Here is a 21110-nt window from a genome sequence, read left to right as displayed (position 1 = left end):
ACATCATAATGATATATGGGAATATGACAGTAAATACTAAATATTAAACATTATTGTGCAGCACATAAGACCAACAGAACACAGTGTGCTTTGAGGTAGGAGCCAAAAAGGGTGTAGTTTGTGGGTGTGATCACCCGTGTGTACACCTGTGAGCATGGACGCGTTTGTTTTTTGTTTTTTTAAAAGGTTCCTTCATGTAATGATCTGCTAGAGGGTGTGGGGGGGCCACAGCCCTGTCTTCCAGGGCATGAAGCAGGTATGGTGGAGATCAAAACTCCAGACATCCAGAGGCCCCCAGAATACAAGAGACCAAGGAAGACCAACAGAGGGGCAGCCGCGCCACTGTCCCAGAAAGAGCTGAGGAGAGTCCCAGATGAGGGCTCACTCAGCAGCCGCGGAGCAGAAGCCAGGGGGAGTTGCAGTGACGCGCCCGTGAGCTCCGCCGGCAGCCAGCCGTGCCTGAGTGACCGAGCCCCCGGCCTCTCGGCCTGGGGCTCGTACGTACTTTTATGACCACACTGTGCTCTTCTGATGGCTGCTTCCAGCAGGATAACGTATCATGTCACAAAACTCAAATCATTTCAAACTGTTTTCTTGAACATGAGTTCACTGTATTCAAATAGCATCCACTGTCACCAGATCTCAATCCAAACCAACAGAGCGCCTTTGGGATGTGGTGGAACGGGAGAATCTCTTCATGGCTGTGCAGCAACACTATGATGCCATCATGACAATATGGACCCTGCTGTCTCAGTCAATGAGAGATACACAGAAAGAGAGGCAGGCTAGGGTACAAAATCCTATCAAGTAAAAACTTTCACTGTGAAGTAGGGCTGTTGTCCTCTTTAAATTAATAGATTTAATGTGGCTTAATTATTGCAATACAAAAAAACAAACAAACTTAATTACAGACAGCTTTAAATGTTTCCAGCCAACAATGACAGCGTACCAGCATCTTTTGATTCAACATGTTTATCTGCATTTAATAAATCATATTCATTACTATTTTCCAGTTTCTCTGAAAACAGTTTTACACTACGGAAAAAAGTGATTTTAACTTCAACTGATTTTTCAAAAATGTTTACAAAATTAAAAAAAAAAAAAAAAAAAACATTTACAAAACTCATTGTCAAGTGAATTACAGATGATTCTTTAACAACTTCAAGGCATTATAATTACATACAAAGTAGATACAGCATAAGTTTAACTGGTTTGATATAAGGGAATGCACAGGAGCTGCGCAGCTTTAATCTTCTGACTAATTGAAAATTTTGGCCACTACTTTTGCTCTAAAAGTGAAAAGGCTTTTTCATTTCATATTCAGAACAGTTGTTAAGTGAAAAGACTGTTTCCTGTCAGGATGGACCACAAAACCAAAACACTGGAAATCCTGGAAAACCAGGAATCCTGTTCAGATGCAGAAAAGACTCACCAGGTAAGTCTAACCTGAACTTTCACACATTCTTCCCATTTCTCCCATCACACCACAAACAGAATTTATGTCTCTCCCCAAAACAATAAATATAAGATGGCAATTTTGTTATAATTGTACAATTCAGCTTCCCTGTGTATTATTTGACATTGAATTCTGTCATTGAATGTCTCAAATGTATCGGACATATTCCATAGCTAAAAATTTAAACAAAAACTAAATATTTTTGTTTTCAGTGAAAAAAAATCACTTTTTATTCAGAAACAACAAAATGCAATCCACATAAGGTTGTGTTAGTAATTTACCTTTCAGAAAATGTAAGATTTTTTTATGTGAGGTTGTTTGTATCTACAATTAATGCTCGCAGTGTCAACATTTGGTCCACGTTTGTTAGAAAATCTACGTCATTTCTTTGCATTGTGTAGAACAACAGCAGAGGAAAAAAGTCCAACATGTAAATAAGGAAATGATGAGGATTTCGCTCAAGGCAAGACGATCAGCTTTAAGTGCTTGACCAGAGGCTTCATCCCTGAAAAAGACATGATGAACTTGTACCAAAAACAAACAAAAAAAAGAAAATCATAACCTGCTTGTTTTTTGTTTTGTTTCAGATTGTATTTCTTCTCATGCAGTTAACATACAGACTTGGTTAGTGATACGTTTTTGTATGCTGGAGGCTTTTGACTAGTCCCCAGTGTCTGCTGGTGTACAATGTGCATCAAATGGAGGGATTTCAACTGTACCCTGGAGGACACCTGCATATATTGAATGCTGAAGGAAATTCCCTCAAATGTTGAGGATGTTTTGTTTCCTTCAATTCATACTGGTATGCAAAAAAAAAAAAAAAAAAAAAAAAAAAAAAAATCATTACCTCCCCAGGTTCCCCTGCCTCATTGTCTGTAGTGCCTTTTGGCCTTACTCCAAGCCTATAAACTGCACACTCTCCTCCATAGTCTTGGCAGAGTTTTATTTTCCCACCTTCGACCTGCTCTCAGAGCGTTGCTTTAACAGGAGCTGGTCTGAAGGTTGCTCTCTGTGAGGATGGAGGTGATGGTGGAGGAATCGTAAAGACTGTCGTCATCGTCTGAGCTGAGAGCTGATGAATCCAAAGCTGGGCGTATTGCTGCCTGAGTTTTCCTCCTGTGAGACATAATAATCACTATCAGTAACCACATTCACAAAATCAGCTGCCGTCAGGTTTGATAAGGGAAAAAAGACTGTCTACACAGCTACAGTCATGGCAGGAAGTTTACATACACTCATCAGGAATCCACACAGCCTTTAGGCATAGTGTAAAAATCTTTCAATACGGTTCAGGTCAGGGTTTTGGGAATGCCATTCCAGAAGCTTAATGTTTGTCTTTTTTATCCATTTCAAAAAACTATTTTGATTTATGTTTGGGATCATTGTCCTGTTAAAACAAACAACTGTGTCCAAGTTTAAACCATCTAGGTGTTTACATGCTTGACAGCTTGTACAGTGTTTTTACGTTGGAAAGCTTCACCTTTAATCATCCAAACATACCTCATGTCATTGTGGTTAAATAACAAAATCTTTGTGTCATCTGAGGTAAACCGTTTGGGTCTTCTTGGAAAACTGGTGACAGAGCTGAATAACTTGTGCTTACATTATGATTGGTTGAAATCATGACCTTGGAATCTGCAATTGTTTAGAAATGGCTCCAAGAGACCTAAATCCATAATTCTCATTCTTAGATTTTCACTGAGATCTGTCAAAAAATTATTTTTATGCCAGCAAAGAGAAACTATCAACTGTAGTTAACCACGATCACTAATGAGTGTTAATAGGCCTTGGCCTTACCAAATACCAAAGTCAATTTAAACCTAATTCTTGTTTTTTATTAGTCATTGAAGATGCTTGCTGTACAATCAATCCACCATTGAAGACAGAACAATTCAAAGAAATCTTTAAAAGCCCAAAATGTCCATGTCCATGATGAGTGTACATCAACATCTGAGCACGAGTCTGATCATCCTTAAAGTGGTTGGATACCCCGCCCTCTGCTGGTAAAACCAAAGAACTACATGCAATTCATTGGAACTCGTTAGAGGATGTTTGTAATTTAATTTCCCCTGTGGTATATGAGTAATGTACCGTTTTAGTTTAATGAAATCGCCGATCCACATGTGGCTGATTGCTGGAATGTTTTACACACATCAGACTGTGTAATGCTGCACCTCAGGGAGGCTGTGTGAATCTTTACCATGTGTCTGTATCAATGTGTCACAGCTAAACAATGTGAGTTCACTGATTATTACATCATGTGAATGCAGTTTTTTTCATTCTGTGACGCAAGTAGGAGGAGATGGTGTCTCTCTCAATTAAACACACACACACACACACACACACACACACGGCTGTGATAATCTGGCTGCCAAGAAGAGCCTTGCATAATCGTTACCAGAAGCTCACATTGAGTAACAAATTGGAAGAGAAAAGAGGAATGGGACAGGAAAAGGAAGCACTTACTTAAGCTCAGTCTCCAGTGCCGTGACTCTGGTCTGCAGAGCCTCTTTCAGCTCCATTTGTTCCTCCAGGTCTCTCTGAGCTTTTCTTCTCATTCCGTCTAACCTTTCCAGCTCTGTCTCTCCTTCATCCACCTGCCTCTTCAGAGCCTTCACTCTCAGAGCAAGCTGCAACACCAGTTGACATTTAAGCATGGTTTGCCAGTATGTGTTTCAACTTTTCCACTTTCTGTGAGTGGATTTCTGTATTTACATTCAGCACATGGTAAATATTTATACCTGGTCTCTCTGTTCAGTGTGTGTTTGTCTTTCCTCATCCAGTGTCATATTGAGGTCTTTTAGCTTCCTCTCCAAACGACGTTGTGTTGCCAACACAGTGTTCTTCTCTCTTGAAGTCAGAAAAAGAAAGCAAGACTTCTCAGCTACTGAGCAAAACCGCTTACCAACTCACTGCTGTTACATGTTACAACTAGAAACAGTGACTCAATCACTTGACAGAAAAACGAGCACGACCTAGAAAACCTACAAAACCAATTTAATGAAACGTTTAATTTACTAGATTTTAGGATTGTCCTGAACAACAACTCATGATCGTCATCAATTAATACCTGTGATGCCATCTGGAACAAAACAGTAGCATACTCTATTTGGACAAAAGCCACATGTCCTAATCGTTTAAATCAGATGTTCTCGGTCACAGGTGTAATTTCAAGCACCTAACCATACAGTCTGCCTTTACAAACATTTGTGAACAAATGAGTTGTTCAAATGAGCTCACTGAAACTGAGTGTGGTACTGTAATGGTCTGTGACATTTCATCATTTCTGCAAAGTGGAAGCATCTAGGAACCACAGGAATGAAGTGGCAGACTACATAAAATTATAGAGCAGGGTCGCTGAATGCTGAAGCACATTAAGCATAAACGTCAGTGCTCTGGTGGCTCACTAATAACAATGCATAATAATCACTTTTGTGAGTAAGAGGAATGTCAGACTCATTCTTTACATTTCTATACAAAAATCTACAAAAACATTCTCAAACACAGCAATAAATAAATAGTTTCACTATATAGATCAACATGAGTGCAGTAGTTGCTGTTTTCACTGCACCTCTCTTCGCTCCGCAGACGGTCTTCCAGCTCCTGGATTTTGCTTTCCAGCTGGGAGACTCCTACAGAGGTACGCGACTGACCCTCCATGTCAACCACACGACTCCTCAGCTCCTTCAGCTGCAAAGACAGACATGAGCAAATATGACGTTAAAAAGTATAGACATGTTGGATGCAAACCCAAAGGCTTTATTTGTAATTAAATCGATAATACATGAGAGTTAAACAATACTTTGGTTAACTTAGCAAACACAAATTTGGTGCATGTGCACATACATGTCTCTCCATTGCATTCTTGTCCAGCTCCAGGTCCTGCTTCGAGGATCTCTCCTGCATGAGCTCAGAGCGGAGCTGATCGATCTGGTCTCTGCTGCGAGCCACACGATCAGTCAGCATATCCACACTGCTTCTCTCCTCCTCCACCTCCACCTCCAAACGCTTTAGTTTGTCCTGATAGAAACAAGAAGAGATCAGTTTAATAAGCTGCTCAGAGGAGACACCGCTGGAAAAACCACACTAATAAATAAATCACACTACTTGTGTTTATTAAAATAATCAGCATTTATCATATTTTGATAGCTATGCTACCCTTGATTTATAAATGTAATAGATGTGCAGACTGTCACAGAGTCAGTGCATGCAGAGCACAACTATTAAAAGCTGTGAGCACAGTATCCATGGGTTACACTCCCAAATGACTCATTCTCCCAAACCAGGAGAGGAGCAGATGAGCCGCTTACCTCCAGGATGCGAATCTCTCGGGTTTTCTCATTGTGGCTGTTTTTGCTGGCCTCCAGCTCTCCCTCCAGGTGGCGCAGCCTGTTGGCGAGCAGCTCTTTATCCAGCTGGTGGTTGTCTCTCTCCTCACATGCAAGAAGCAGCTCCTTCTTCTGCCGTGATATCTAGTTAGAGCGATCAGATTTTTTTTAGAAATGTCATGCATGTGCTAGAGGAAGTAGAATTAAACCCTTGATTATTATTCAGACAGGATATAGTGCCATAACAGTTTGGGTTGATTCCCTTTGAAATGAAGGATCATTTTACACCATGCAGGGCCTTAATCAGACAGTTTTTTTTCCTCGTTACCTGTCTATACATGAATACAATGAAAAAAAAAAAAAAGAAACTCAGTCAAAAGGTTAAAAACACAAGTCCTTAAACCACAGGCACACACCTCTTCCTCCAGTTTCCGTTTATTCATCTGGCTTTTTTCCAGCTCAGAGTGAGCATCGTTTTCGTGACGCTGCACCTCCTGCACTTCCTTGCGTGCTCGCTCTTTCTGTTCTTCCAGTTGAACCCTGAGAGCCTGCGTTTCTTCTCTTAAGGATACGTTTAGAGAGTCATACTGACAGAAGGACGGAGGCAGGCAGGACAAAACAAAAACAGAATGAATTGTGCTGTGCATCCTCCAGTGAGCAGAGAGGACAAGATATAGACTTTTTTTCATTTGCACAGGTATAAAAATGATCCATCCTTCTTACGTCTTTGTTGAGTTTCTCTAGAGCTCTCTCCTGCTGTTGTTTAGTGTCCTCGAGCTGGCTGATGGTCTGTTTGAGGGCCTCCTTGTCCTTTTCTGTATCCTCCAAACGCTGGCTGAGTTCACGGTGCTCCTGGCTCAGCCTGGAGGCTTTCCTCTTAGCCTCATCGAGCTCAGATCTCAGGCCTCTAACCTCAGTGTGGAGTGCGAGCTCTGCCTCTGAGCTCTCTGTAGCATTGCTTTGCAGCTGAGCCTGAGGAAACCACAGAGGACATCCAAATAAGCCTTAATGTGAACAGTTTCCCAGGCATCACTAAGCTGGGTGGTGCTGTAAGGGATGCAACCTTACCTCTAATCTTGAGATTTTCTCTTTTAGACGAGCAGTCGCCTCCTCCTGCTCCTGCTGGGCATCATGGAGCGAGTTAATGTCCAGGTGAGCTCTGCTTAGCTGTGCCTTACTGGTGTCTAGTTCCTCTTCAGTCAATGAGAGCTTCTTTTTGAGCTGGGCAACTTCACCTTGGGCCTCATTAAGCTTCTGCTCTAGCTCTGAGATGGTTGCTGGGTCTGGCAGCTACAGGCAGGAAGACAAAAGATAAACCAGAGGATAAACCACAGTCATTTAAACAGATGCTTTTAATACCAAAACTACCACATTCAGAGAAATGTGTCGACCAAACTGGCTAGTTTTTATGATTAAAACAGGAGTTTAAATTATTATTATTTTTGCTGGGAGATTAAACCTACCCGTTTATTTTTCTCTTGTGCTTTAGCAAAGTCCTCCTTGGCCTTCTGTAACTGGCCCTTCAACCTGTCAATCTCATACTTCAGTTCAGCCTCTTGGTTCTGGTGAGATTTTTTCAAAGAGATGACCTCCATGACCTTCTTGTCAAACTCCACCCTCATTTTCTCTACCTCAGACTTGCCCTTCTGCAAATCAGCTTTGCACTGCTGGAGCTCCTAAACAAAAATGTAACATCTTGTTAAACAGATCATTCAGCAAAGCCTCCGTGATCAGATGAAGTATAGCGTTTGTCTACTGCACCTGGCTGAGAGTCTGTGTGTGGCTGGGGTCTGGTGTCTGTTGTTTCATGGAAGTCATTTTGTCTTGGAGTTCCTTTAATTCTTCCTCAAATTCCTCCTTCTCCAGACGGGTTTGCAGGAGTCTAAGAAATGTGCACGTGCATCTGATCTTAACCAATCAATCCATATATAATTGTTTTAAATAATGTTTTATTATCTGATCAAGAGCAGTTTGATTGTATTCGTTAATCATTCTGATGTATCAGAATTTGCTTTGGTGTTTTCATGGAGGTAAAAGATTATTTTTAAGTGACACAATAAATTGATTTCCAGCTACCACATAGCAGTCAAATAAATTCACAAGAAAAAAAAGTCTATATTATAGTTTTTGCTAAACACACACAAATAAGGCCATCCACACCACACTTCAGCATCTTAAAATGGACAGTTTATGCCAAAATCTAATTTACACATTTTTCCTCTGTAGTGCTTTTTTTTTTTAATAAATAAAGATTGTGCACGTGAAAAGTGAAAATATTTATTATGGATTGCATTTATATAGTGCTTTTCGAGACCCTCAAGCACTTTACAATTCCACTATTCATTCACTTTCACATTCACACACTGGTGGAGGCAGCTACAGTTGTAGCCACAGCTGCCCTGGGGCAGACTGACAGAAGCGAGGCTGCCATATCGCACCATCGGCCCCTCTGGCCAACACCAGTAGGCGGTAGGTGAAGTGTCTTGCCCAAGGACACAACGACCGAGACTGTCCGAGCCGGGGCTCGAACTGGCAGCCTTCCGATTACAAGACGAACTGCCAACTCTTGAGCCACGATTGCCCCAGTTCTTAGATTAAACTGCTGACTGAGTTTAAAAAAAGTTTTATGGTTATGATTTCTCCATAGACATTAGCAAATAAAATAGATGGATATATACTCTATTTTACTAGGTACACCCGTTTAACTACTCATTAACACAAATATCCAGTCACATGGCTGCAACTCAATGCATTTAGGCTCACAGCTTTAGACATGGTCAAAACTGAAGGTGAAACAGCATCAGAATGGGGAAGAAAGATGATTTAAGTTACTTTGAATGTAGCATGGTTATTCGTGCCTAATGGACTGGTCTGAGTATTTCACAAACTGCTGATCTATTAGGATTTTCCGTACTCTGTGTCTCTATGGTTTACAGAGAATGGTCTAAAAAAGACAAAATATCCAGTGAGCGGCTGTTCTCTGGGGAAAATGCCCTGCTGATGCCAGCGGTTAGAGGAGAATAGCCAGAATTCCTTAGGTTGGTGGGAAGGGGGCAGTAACTCAGATAATCTCGTATTACAACTGAGATGAGCCTCTAACACACAAAATATTGATCCTTAAAGTAGACGGGCTATTGTATAAAGAAGACCACACCTGGCGCCTCTGCTGCCAGCGAAGAACAGAAAACTGAAGCTAAAATTCACACTGGCTCACTAAAAATGGACAACAGAAGAGGATGCCTGGTCTGAGAAGTGTCGATTTCTGCTGTGACATTCAAATGTTGGGGTCCAACACGAAAAGCATGGATCCAGCTTGCCTTGTATCAAAGGCTTAGGTTGCTGGTGTAATAGTGTGGCCTCCACTGCTACAAGAACTCAATTCAACAGAGCACCTTTGGAATGTGGAGAACAGGAGATTCACTTCACGGATGGACAGCTGACAAATCTGCAGCAACTGTGCGATGCTATCATGTCGACATGGACCAAAATGTCTGAGGAATGTTTCAGCGCTTTGATCGATCTGTGCTACAAAGGATTCAAAAGTGCTAATTTGTTATTAGCAAGGTGTATCTAATGGACATGGACAAAAGATGTAAATTTGATTTTGGAGTTAACTGTCCGTTTAAAGCTTTATGCTTAGACACTGTTTTACAGTAACTCAGCCCACTATATCAACACAACGAAGAACAGGAAAATAGAATTTTTTAAGGTTCAAATTGTGACTAGACAACTAGACACATTAAAAGTAGAACTAGAACAAATATGATCCATATTTGATTGTTGGTTTTAGACACAAACACTTTGATTTGGCTAAAAATAAAATCATGAAATACGTTTATTGAGAGCGAATGGCCTTGACACTATAGACAGTTGTTAGCACAGTTCAGCACATCTACAGCTCAGTAAAGCTAAACAAACACTGTTTAGTTTGCGACTCTCACTGTGTTTCAGGGTGGCTGGGTGTCTCTCTGACAGAGAGGGTGAGAAACATTTACCAGGTAGAATGAGAGAGAAAGAATGGAAACACATTAGTAAAGAGAGTGCAAAGGAAAACATGACAAGATGATGACAAAAATCCATGTCCACGTGAACACTGGAAATGTCAAAGTCAGGTCAGCAATGATGACTAAACACTGCGAATGATACGACTGTTACATCAGAATGTATTAAGACTCACTCTTGTTTAGTTGTTCGAAGTTCGTCTCTGGTCGAATGAAACTGCTCCATCCAGTGGCTGCTCTCATCTCGACAGTCCTCCAGCTGCTGCTGCAGGGAGCGAACTGACGCATTTACACGCAGGCGCTCTGCTTCAATCCCTGCATGAGACTTAAGTAGGAGACAGAAAAACTGATCACCTGTTGTGTCATTTCTCTTTCGTAGTGTGTGTTAAATCACTCTTTTTGCATTTGAATGGCTTTTCCTTTCAAATATTCAAGTAAAACTCAACAAATGCTGCACTTTCACAAACACACAGAAAAGCTTTCATCTCAGTCCTTGGAAAGGCTATCGAAATTAAATCATTTTCTGTTGTATGAACCATTTTCAGTATTAAAATCCTTCAACTTGTTTTAGAAATATAAAGAAGCAGCAGTATGGCTTCATACTGAGAAAGAGCTCTACAGATGTGATGTTTGCTTTCAAAGTGTTGGTGAAGAAGTATAGAGAAGGTCAGAAGGAGCTGTGTCTTATGGATCGAGAGCGAGCATATGATAGTAGCAAAGAGTCAGGAGTAGCAGAGAAGCATGTGAGGCTTGTGCAGGACATGTATGAGGACAGCGAGACAGTGGTGAACGGCTGGAGTGACAGATGGGTTTACATCAGGGATCAGCATTGAGCCCATTCTTGTTTGCGATGTGGACAGGTTAACAGATGAGGTCAGCCAGAAATCACTGTGGACTGTGATGTTTGCAGTCGACACTGATCTGTAGTAAGAGTAGCGAGCAGGTGGAGGTATGCTCTGGAGAGAAGAGGAATGAAGGCTCGCGGAATCAAGACAAAGTACATGTGTGTGAATGAGAAAGAGGCAGGTATAACAGCGAATATGCGAGGAGTAAATATAGTGAAGGCAGACGAGTTTAAATACCTGGGGTCAAAGCAGCAGACAGTGCACAAGAGAGGAAAAAGAGTGCTGGAAAGGTGGAGCGGATAGCAGTAAGAGTGAAAGGAAAAGGTTACAAGATAGTGAGATCTGTTTTAATGTATGGTTTGGAGACGATGGCACTGACATTGAGATTTTCATTAGGAGTGACCAGAATGGACAAAATTAGAAACGAGTACATTAATGGAAGCGCTCGGGTCAAGCAGACAAAGAGAGGCTACGCTGAGATGGTTTGCATATGTGCAGAGGAGGAATATAGTGGTACAAAGGATGCTGAAGATGGAGCTACCAGGCAGGAGGAGGAAGGAGAAGACCACAGAAAAGGTTCGTGGATGTAGTGAAGGAGGACACGCGGAAGGTTGGTGTGATAGAAAAGGAGGCAGATGATCTAATGTGGTGACCCCTAAACCAAGCAGCTGAAAGAATGAGACAACCTCCTTGCTGCTGTTTCTTAAGAATTACAGGCTGTTTGACCAATTTCAGTTTTTTAACTTATTTTTCTTCTTTATTTTTAACATGGCTGTACATATAAAATGTTTTGTACCTACATAACTTTTATTCTTTATCCCGCTGCATTAGCGTGGCAGGATAATGATGACAGAATAGAATTTCCTGGATCAATAAAGTATTTATCCATCTTTCTACATGCCAACTGTAAGTGATGCTCAGTTTGCTACTGTGAGTGCACACCTGAGACACCTGCTCCATGCTGCTACGGAGCTTGTCCATATCCGCACTGTACTGCTCTCGCAGCGCCTCAATTTCTTTGTCATGTGATGCCACCTCTTCCTTCAGAGCGCCCTTCAAAGCTGTAAGCTCCCTCTCTCTCTGTCGCAGTGTCTCCTCCAGCTTCTTTTTTAGTTGCAAAACTTCCATCAGCTGCGCCTGACAAGAAACCAGATCCTGCACATGCAAGGGAAATACAGCATTAACCTGATAACTCTGACCACTCGCTCATAAAAATGTCTTAAATGAACATCAACTTCCTGTTTCAGAGTAAAGGATTTTTCAAACGAGTGTAAAAAATAGAAGCTACACAGCAGTTTATTTAAAAAGTGGGGTGAGATAAACGATCCCGGTGCATCAGTGTTTGTGTGTGTGTGTGAGAGGCCAAATGTCTGAGATACCGTCTTGTTGCTGCTCTCTCTTCTCAGCTCATCTTGAAACTCAGCCATCTGGTCCTCCATATCTCTGACCCGCTTCTCAGCGTTTTCTCGATCCATACGCAAATGAGTCAGCCTTCAAGGAAATGAGAATAAAAACACGCCTGTGAGGGATTCTTTGAATATAACCGGCACATTTGTTTTGTGAATAAGCTACAGTAGCTGCTTGTGTCATCCAACTGTCTAGCATGTAGCAGTACCATGCCCTTTGCTGCTTTCCCTTGTAAATGTGTTTGCGTGTGTGCATGCCATTATGGTCTTACTCCGATTGTGTTTCGTTTAATTCATTTTTCTTCCGGTCCAGCATCTCCTGGAGTTGCAGATTTTCATCCAGACAACTCTCCAGCTCTGCTTTCAGAGCAGGATCAGAATTGCTAACAGAGTCCTACACACAGACAGACATGATGAATAAATGAGGGCAGTGAAACATAACACCGTCTGCTCTGCTGGCATAAACAATGGGCTTTTAGGAAATGTTGAAGCAGGGTTGCATTTGTGCACCAATCAATATGTGTAAGAGATTTAAGTTATAAAGAGCTATTAGAGATTAAGACCTGCCCAGCTTCCTTAAGACAACATATAATGGGTAATTATTTAGATTAGTGTGTGTGTGTGTGTGTGTGTGCGCGCGCGTGTGGCGCGTGTGTGTGTGCTGCTGACCCGACCAGAGAGCTTAAGGGATTAATCTGAGGATTAATCTGAAGCACACTCCAAGCTAAGGAACCCCCCAGTCCTCCTGGTAAGATTTGTTAAAAAGGCACAAAAACACAGAGGACAGTTTCTGAGTCGATTTGGTTGGTGGAGTAGCTGCTCTCATTCCAAGAAGAGTGGCTTGAGTGTTTATGTGAAGCACTAGATGTGATCCGTGTAATCAGAAACGAGTTACTCTGGTAGGGTACTCTGAATGTTAACACCTTCTTGAGGCTGATTTGAGAAAAACTAGTCAGGTCCCACAAGACACCGAAACTACAGGAACCGTCTTAAAATCTAGTGCACAGTTTCCACTGAAACTGAAGATAATGTAACTACAGATATGGTTCAAAGTTCACATTATGGCTCAATTTGTCCTACTCATTATTATTATTATCATAATGCGTCACTTTAACACTGCTGAAGTTTTAGTTTAGTGTAAATTTACTTACTCAGTGCCAGTTTACTGAAACAGTCAGCTCAAGGTATTTATATTGAACTGCAAAGGATCGTTGGGACCACCCCAACAATCAGATGATAAAGCACGTAGCAACGTTTGGGAGAAAGAACTCCCTTTTAACACAAAGAAAACTCGACCGATTGGAGGGTGAGGGGACCAAAAAGAGAGCAAAGAGGAGCACAGTGACACCAAAAAACAGTAAATAGGACAAAATACAAACTACAAGAAAGACACGAAAGTATAGATATCAATATCTCTGTCTTACTTCTTTTTCTATGCTCCACTTACCTTCCTTTCTTCCAGCAGTGCAGTTTGTAGTGCAACCACCTTTTCCTCAAGCTTTCTTTTCTCACTCATCCACTCCTCCCTCATGCTTTGTTTGGGCTGTCAACATAGTGGACATAGATGAAAACGGTCTCTTCAGTGGACAGCAAAAGAAAAACTTATAGAATTTGACACTTTCAAAACAAGCAAACCTTAAGGTGCTGAATGTTCTGGAAGATGAGCTTTACTTTGTGCCTCACGATGACATCGGTTTCACTACTCCTGTGAAAATGAGAAACTGGTCAAATGACGAATTTACAAACACGTAACTATTTGCTTTTCTACCATTTTATTTAATTAGCTGAATGCGAGCAGAGCTAATAACATGAAAGCACGTACCCTTGTCTCAGGATGTTGTATATGGTCTTCATGGCCTGCTCCTCCTCACTGCTCAGCTCTGCACTCTGACCCTGGTCCAGCAAAAGGTCAGGGGTCACCTTAAGATATAGATCAGAAAACTACTCTTGCAATAGTGCACGGTTTACGGTGGTCAAAGCTCACTGAAAATCTACTTTATTGTGCAACCACAAATAAAACCAATTCTTACTTGTGCCTCAGTCAGATTTGGTCGTTGTGGCTCCAGTGAGGCCCACTGATTCGCTGGCTGTCCAGGAATTTTGGTGACATTGCCCTGGCTGCGCCTCAAGCTGCTGTGAGTTGGCGATGGGGGTGAGGTGTAGGGATTGGCGGTGGTGAGAGGAGATGTAGCTCCTGGACGTTGCTGGGCAGGGGGCAGTCCTCTCTGCTGGCCTCCAGCATTAGCACTATCAAACCTGTTTATTAGCTTGTTGACAGACGTCTGTCTCTTGTTAGAGTGTAGCTCGTTTGGCTGAGGAGGGGGCTCGGGACTGTCCCTCACTGACCCCAGTGACCTGTTAAGCCCTGCCTGATAAGAACCGTGCCAGATATTTCTTTCAGTGCCCCTCTCTCTATCACTGACATGCCACCCCTGCTCTCTATCTCCCCTTACTCCAATTCCTCCATCCAGATTCCCATAACTACCAGACTTTCCATCTCCTGGTGGTCTAGATAACTGATACTCCTCGTTACTCGGCCCTCCATCCCTGTCGAGAAGCGACCCATGAGACTGAGCCCGGCGTAGTAGCCCTCCCTGCTCTCCTCCTCCTATGTAACCTCCCTCTGTTCCTGGCTCTGCCTTCCCTCTGTTCCGAGGAAGGCTATTATAGCCAGAGGAGTACTCGGTCTTGAGCTGAACCCCATACGAATCTCCTTTTTGTCCATCCTTCAGAACCACATATGGTTGGCCAGCAATTCCCTGCACTCTGACTGCTACACCATATTTAGATGTGGTCTGAGTCTTGGTCTTGGGCTGGGGTGCAGGCTGCCCTCCACCATTCTGATAGTCATTGATGAAGCGGATCTGGACACCATAGTCCACCGGGGTCGTCTGACCTGAAGATGGTGTGGTCATACTGGCAATAGTAGAATAAGAAGAAGTTAGATATATTTTTGTAATTTAAAAAAAAAAAAAATTCTGGCTTGAGACTAACAGTACTGTGCCAAGTATTAAGCGCGCCCTCATTTCTTTATATTTTTCTTCCAGTGAGCCAGACATTCTTGTGTTTTCTTAACATGGCCTTGAACAATAGCGCTCCAGGCTTGCTGAAGGTCTTTCAAATTTTGTCTTTGAGCACCAACTACTTTTTCACTCAAGTCCTTGACATTTTCTTTTCTTTTGCCAAGCAGCAGCCCCCCCCCCAAAAAAACAATCATGGGCAGCTGAACAGTATCTGAAATTCATGTCCTTAAGAAAGGAAGAAATGTGTCAGCAAAGACTTGATACAGAACATAAAAGATGCATCTGACCCCTTCAGTTGATCCATCTACTGCTTTCCAAAGCCTCGTCAGACTGATGAGGCTTCATGCAATACCATCTAGAATTACTCTGACTGGCAGCAGCTTTATTTTTCAGCTTGAAACACACTGCCAATGTAGTAAAAGCATACCTGGATGGAAAAAACCCCCCACATTGGAACACTATTGGTTATGGATTGACCTCCCAGAGCCTAGACCTCAACATTATTGAAGCAATGTGGAATCATCTTAACAGAGAAAAGAACAAAAGAGCTTTGAATGTCTGTTAAGAAGCCTGGAGAACTATTCTTAAAGACTACTTCAAGACATTGCAAAAAAGCTCACCTAAGAGAGTTAAAGCTATGAATGAAGATGTTCATGATTTTCAACATGTAAACTCTGTTTCTGATATTTTGATTTCTATATGCTGTATTTCCATTAATGTTTTACCTGTAATATTAAATGTCTGCACCAAATTTTCTTCAATCAAATCACATTTTAGGTAAAACCCCCTCATGACACACAGATCTTTTGTTTCATTTGATTTTTTTGGCTCAGTTTTTTTTTTGCCAGTTTCTCTCTTGTATGTTTTTATATTTCATCTATATGATTTAAAAGTGCAGGTACAACAATATATACCTTATATGAATGTTTTAGATTTTTTTTTAAAAAGGGAAATGATCAAAGATACTTCTACTTTGCTTTCCATGAGGACATTGACTTCTGGACCACCAATAATGGACAACCTGTTTTGTTACAACCACCCTCTAGATAAAATTCTGTGACTCTACCAAAGTATGACTACATAACAATGTTGCACATCAAGCTTTTGTTCTGATAAGATGGTTACTTCTATCAGCTGTATTACTGTATTGAAGCAGGGAGGGAAAAACCTAGAGGAATTTGTGCATGTGTCAGATTTTTCCCAGAATAGAAAGATTTAGCTGAGGTATGTGTGTGCAAGTGTTTCCACACCTCAAATAGAAAATGAGTAATACTGAAAAATATATGGTGAGAGCCACACCTCAAACATCAGCTGATAATAACTTTGAGTAAATAGCAGTCTTTGATGTCATTAAGATACTGTGACTCATCGTTCATCCACCTGACCTGCACACATGAGATTATTTTTCACTGTAAACTGTAAGGCCATTTTTTAGTGTCAAAAAAAAAATCTCATGGTTCTATAACAAGACTGATTGTTTATTAAAAACAGATCTTCATATAGTTATTTGCTGTTTGTCAAGTATAATATTAGTGTCAGCTTTAAAATTCCTCAAATTGTGAAAACAAATGTATAGACAGTAGACTTTAATTAACAGGTAATTCTGAAAAGTAAAAAATAAGAGACACAGACTTCCTTTTAAAATACGTGTTCTGAGATTTATAGGCGCTTTCTAGCTCTTTACTGCTTATGTGGACTTTAACCTCAGTGCGCTCCATTAGTCATTAACCTGAGAGCACACACCCACATATCACTTTCCCCTGTGAGGACCAACTAAGCCTTCTGAAGCTCTTCGAAGTTTCCAAATCGAATTCCCTCAACTGAACTTTGACACCTTGAACACAGACAGCTACTACAGCAACTAGTCAAGTGTCACTACTGCTTTCATTAACTATATCTGAAATTTCTCAATTCATCTTTTTCTTGACTGCCTAATCCTAACTTTTTACACTTCCTGAATACACAAAATGAGGATTTCTAAAATAATGTTTCCATTCATTGCACTTGTTTAAGCTTAGTCACTGCCAGCCTTTTTCATCACTACTGATAATAACTTGTTTTAGGTCACCCAGTAAACCCCATCCCCCAGGACAGCACAATAGTATGGTTCATTCAACTCTCTCCCAAACTATTACAAAACTACCCCCCACCTCTGCGCTCTGCACCTTCCATTTCCTGTCTGCAGCCTTTGGAGGTGACAGACAGAAAGTGGGCTGGGAAACAGAGAGGGAGGGTGAAGTGAGAGAGAAAGAGAGAGAGAAACACTCCACTTTTCTCTTCTTATCAGTGCTGAGTGTGATAAAATCCAAAGTCAAGCTGTTCCTCCAAAACAACCCTCCCTCTCCTCCAGTCCTTACAAAGGACTGGCTACAAAAGTAGCCATCGAATAGATAACTATTTCCACAGACACATACTTCCATAAATTATTGCAACACTTTTTAAAAATTTCTATACTAACTTTTTAATCTGTATGACAAGACAAACCAGCCAAGCTCCTCTGAGATAGAAGTGAGACAAGCAGGAGTGGTAACTATGAAAAGGGGTTTTATATATGAAACAGTTTCGGAGCAAGATAAGAAGGTAATGACTGGCCCAGCAATGAATGGAGTGACGTCACTGAGAATGACCTTCGAAGGTATCTGTGTGCAGCTGGTCGATTTTTTTCACCCTTTGGGAACCACAGAAGAAGCGCTGTGTGTCACAACAAGTTTGTGAAGCTGAGCATAAAGTTTTCAGCCCACTCTTGTAAACCAAGGTCAACCAAAAGTGTGGTCCACTGACGACTGCAGCACAGACACGCAAGATAGTGCACTAACTAGTAATCTTTGATTTAATGGGACATACTCATCTAAACTGGTGTGACCCGTAAAGCAACAAGTAAGCCAAACTGATGTAAAGAAACCAAACTGTAAAGCAGAAACATGTCTGTCTGAGAATATCTGTTTATTTGTCACAGAGGAGGAAGGCACTTCCAGCTCCGACAGCGGGACGAGGTTGAAGGAGAACTCATCCCATTGTCCAGCTGATGTGGGGCGGAAAATGAGGGCAGCAATTCTGGAATGCTATAACTACCCCTGCTGCTCCTGCCCCTCTCTCTTCTGTCACACTGTCCATCTGATTAAAAGAAGTCATTTTCAATACTTAAATTTTGCTTTTAGGCTTCACTCCAAAGTTTTTTTTCTCCACAGCACTCTAAATAAACATGCTTTCTATACTGAGAGTAGGATGGCAAACAAGCTCTCCTTTGATCTTAAACTCGTGATGTGAAACTAACATGTCACACCTAAGGTGATTGTTTCAGGTCTGTAAAACACAGAAATTATTATTTTTTTAAATACAGAAAGCAATCCATTACCCAATAAGCGACTAAACAGTGTTCACTCTGGAGATCCAGAATCTTAACTATGAGTATTGCAACTTTAATAACAGACCAGCTTTGCTTGCACAGCTATATCTGGAGCTTTTGTAATTTCATGAGAGTCGTGCTACCCTGCAGTTATGCAGACGAGCCTGCGGCCTCAAACTCAATTCTCAAAAAGTAAATTGAATTGAAGCTGCTTTCATTTTAAGACCTAAGGTGGAAAGGAAAAGAAAAAAAGAATTAGGACATCAGAATGGGTGAGGAGAAAAATTTAACAACGGCAACGTGTGAAATCACATGCCTCTGCTGACTCAGAATCCACATGGCTAATGTGATAGCATCATCTCTAGACTGGCCCAAAAATGACACAGCTGGAGATGGCAGACAAGGGTGATGGCAACATGTGCCAAAAACATATCCTTAGGGTGTAAAAACAACCCTTCATGTCAAAACGTAAGCACTACAAATACGTAAGCACGTGCTATGCTTTTAAGTAAAGCCAGTCTTCTCTCGTTCTCGTACGAGAACAGCTTTGCATGAGTCACAGTTCAAAACAAACCTTGTTTATCCTATACTGGTCTTTGGTTTCACTCCTCAATTAATAAACACCTGAAACAATTCATTTAGCTGCTCTCCCTTTAAACTTTCTTTTTATTGGCTACCAAAAGCAAACAGAAGGTTTGAAGAGCAAGTGGGCGGAGCTTCTGTCCTCATAAAGCCACAAAACTGGACTTGGCAGAAAAAGTTTTTCTAATTACACATCTTAAGCAGAAAAATAATAATGCGCTTTACTACTTCCGTAAAAAAAAAAATAAAAAAAAAAAAAAAATAAAGCAATAATTAAGATTTTTGCTTCCAAAACAGAATTTTGATTAAAGAACTTTTAAAGAACAGAAACATAAAAATGATTTTGGTTACCGATACTGTCAATTTAGGGCAGATGTGCCATAAACCCTACAATGCACGGGGGTCTAATAAATTTGGTAAGCATTGTATAAACGTCTTAAGAATGAAAATGTAAACGTCTGTGTGCTGAATGAGGTTGAAAGCGATGGAAAACAGCCAGACACTAAACAAGGAAGAATCAAAACACCACATCTGAAAATATTTGCCTTTAAAAAAACCCAAACAAAACAAATCAATTCAAACTGTCATCAACTCATTGCTAGTTGGACTATTTGAGAGCTAGTTTACAGCATGCTATAAAGCTGGCATATGGATGCTGTAAAAACACATTTAATCCTCCTTTTCTTCCAAGTGAATCATAAAGTTTTACAGGACTGTCCTGCAAATCACAAATGTGATCATGTACGCAACAGAGATACAAGTGCTGTACTCTCTCTTCTGCTTTTAAAGGACAGTCAGGTACTCAGTCCTCAGAGTATACTCCCTCTCCATTACATTCTTGACATAACACCAAGCCCTCATCCTCTTTCACCCTCAAACAAACACCCATTTATTCCTCTTCTCAGGCCAAAGGAGTTCATTGGCATAACAATGTACAAAAAATGACACAAAAGTAGGAGCACATAAATACACCCCTCCTTTTTCCAAATTCCTGACACTGGTCTCTCTGTCCTTTACACATACAGGGCGGAAAGTGTGTCAGTGTGGGAGACTCACTTTATGGCGTTTTATCTGCACACTTGAGTGTATCAGCTGCTTGTACGTGTAACACGGCACAGGTCTTTATCTGTTAGTCCAATGTGAGGCATTCCCACCACATTACGAGTTCTGAAACTGTACCCGAAGCTTTGCAGGCTCAATGCTATAATTAGTGAAATTCATGACCCAATCCATGAGCCTTTCCCCACCTCAAAACTATAATCTGCTATTCCTTCTTGCCCGTGTCATCAGTTTCACATGAGCTGTGAAGAGAACAAAAGCAGGTGTACTCTAAATGCATGTTTATCCATTGTTTACCCGGGTTCAATCCTTTAATGGTTTCCCTACAGTTGCATTTATCCCTTTGAGCTCTGTGCTAAAAACCTTCCTCCTGTACCGTTGTTCCAGTGACAGATCGCCTGGTCCCACAGGTGTACACAGAAACACCTGGCTCATTTCTAAACAACTTAATGGTTTTAAAAGTTAAACCTCTGACATTAAGCCTACCTTCGCTATTCTTACATTTGTCTTAAAGAGACGTATTATTCTGTTTTATTTGTCATTTGGTTCCCCTCATTAACGGGCAAATCCAAAAGTTATCTTGGAGTAACGTTAGCTGGTAGCGCTGTTTCTCTCGTTAGCTGCTCAGCTACACTGGCTCACAGTGACACACTACCAAATAAACTATTAGATAACTGCCATAAATCAAAAATAAGTGCCGTTTGGCAGCACCAGAAACCCACAAAGCGTCAAAGTAACTGTCTGAGGAGCGGCGCCTGTCTGGTTTAGCTGTCTGGCTATGAGAAGTCCCAAACCCAGCGTGAACTTACCTCTTTTTTCTGAACTTAATCTTCTGCTCCTCTCGTATCCTGTCGCCTCCTGTATGCCGATAATAATTCAGATATATTGACTGACATCCATTAAAGCCCACACGGAAACCTGAACAGAAATACCTAACTCCTACGGAAATTATCACAGCAATAAGTTCATTATGCTGCTGCTGGGAATGCAACCTGTTACCTTTTTGTCAGGGATGTAAACGTTCCGCCCAGCCCCGCCAAGCACGGCGCTGCGATTGGACCGTT

At 41.3% G+C, this 21110-nt stretch overlaps 1 protein-coding gene across 4 annotated transcripts; it reads right to left on the bottom strand.

Moving 5' to 3' along the window:
- Window positions 1-844: 844 nt before the first annotated feature.
- cgna (cingulin a) lies at window positions 845-21060 on the bottom strand. 4 transcript variants are annotated; one of them, XM_086311745.1, is made up of 21 exons: window positions 20856-21060; window positions 14067-14952; window positions 13859-13956; window positions 13672-13741; window positions 13484-13579; window positions 12309-12430; window positions 12010-12121; window positions 11573-11785; window positions 9962-10110; window positions 9726-9752; window positions 7546-7666; window positions 7248-7460; window positions 6853-7074; window positions 6508-6756; window positions 6201-6371; window positions 5767-5928; window positions 5303-5476; window positions 5028-5146; window positions 4198-4306; window positions 3923-4086; window positions 845-2572 (listed from the first exon to the last, which is right to left on the bottom strand). In XM_086311745.1, the coding sequence occupies exons 2-21, from the start codon at window positions 14949-14951 to the stop codon at window positions 2437-2439; spliced, it is 3612 nt and encodes a 1203-aa protein (XP_086167871.1). In that variant the 5' UTR covers window position 14952; window positions 20856-21060; the 3' UTR covers window positions 845-2436. The 4 variants fall into 4 exon arrangements, with proteins under 4 accessions (XP_086167871.1, XP_086167873.1, XP_086167872.1 ...); XM_086311747.1 differs by having other exon boundaries at window positions 13859-13929; XM_086311746.1 differs by lacking the exon at window positions 9726-9752.
- Window positions 21061-21110: the final 50 nt, after the last annotated feature.

Source organism: Aulonocara sp. 'chitande type north' Nkhata Bay, linkage group LG11, assembly GCF_057382095.1.
Source record: "Aulonocara sp. 'chitande type north' Nkhata Bay isolate Kocher_YH1m ecotype deep benthic linkage group LG11, A_spYH_male_GT1.1, whole genome shotgun sequence".
In the NCBI taxonomy this organism is placed as follows: domain Eukaryota; kingdom Metazoa; phylum Chordata; class Actinopteri; order Cichliformes; family Cichlidae; genus Aulonocara; species Aulonocara sp. 'chitande type north' Nkhata Bay.
Note: the sequence above shows the minus strand (reverse complement) of the source record. Positions and strands in the feature narration are given on the sequence as shown.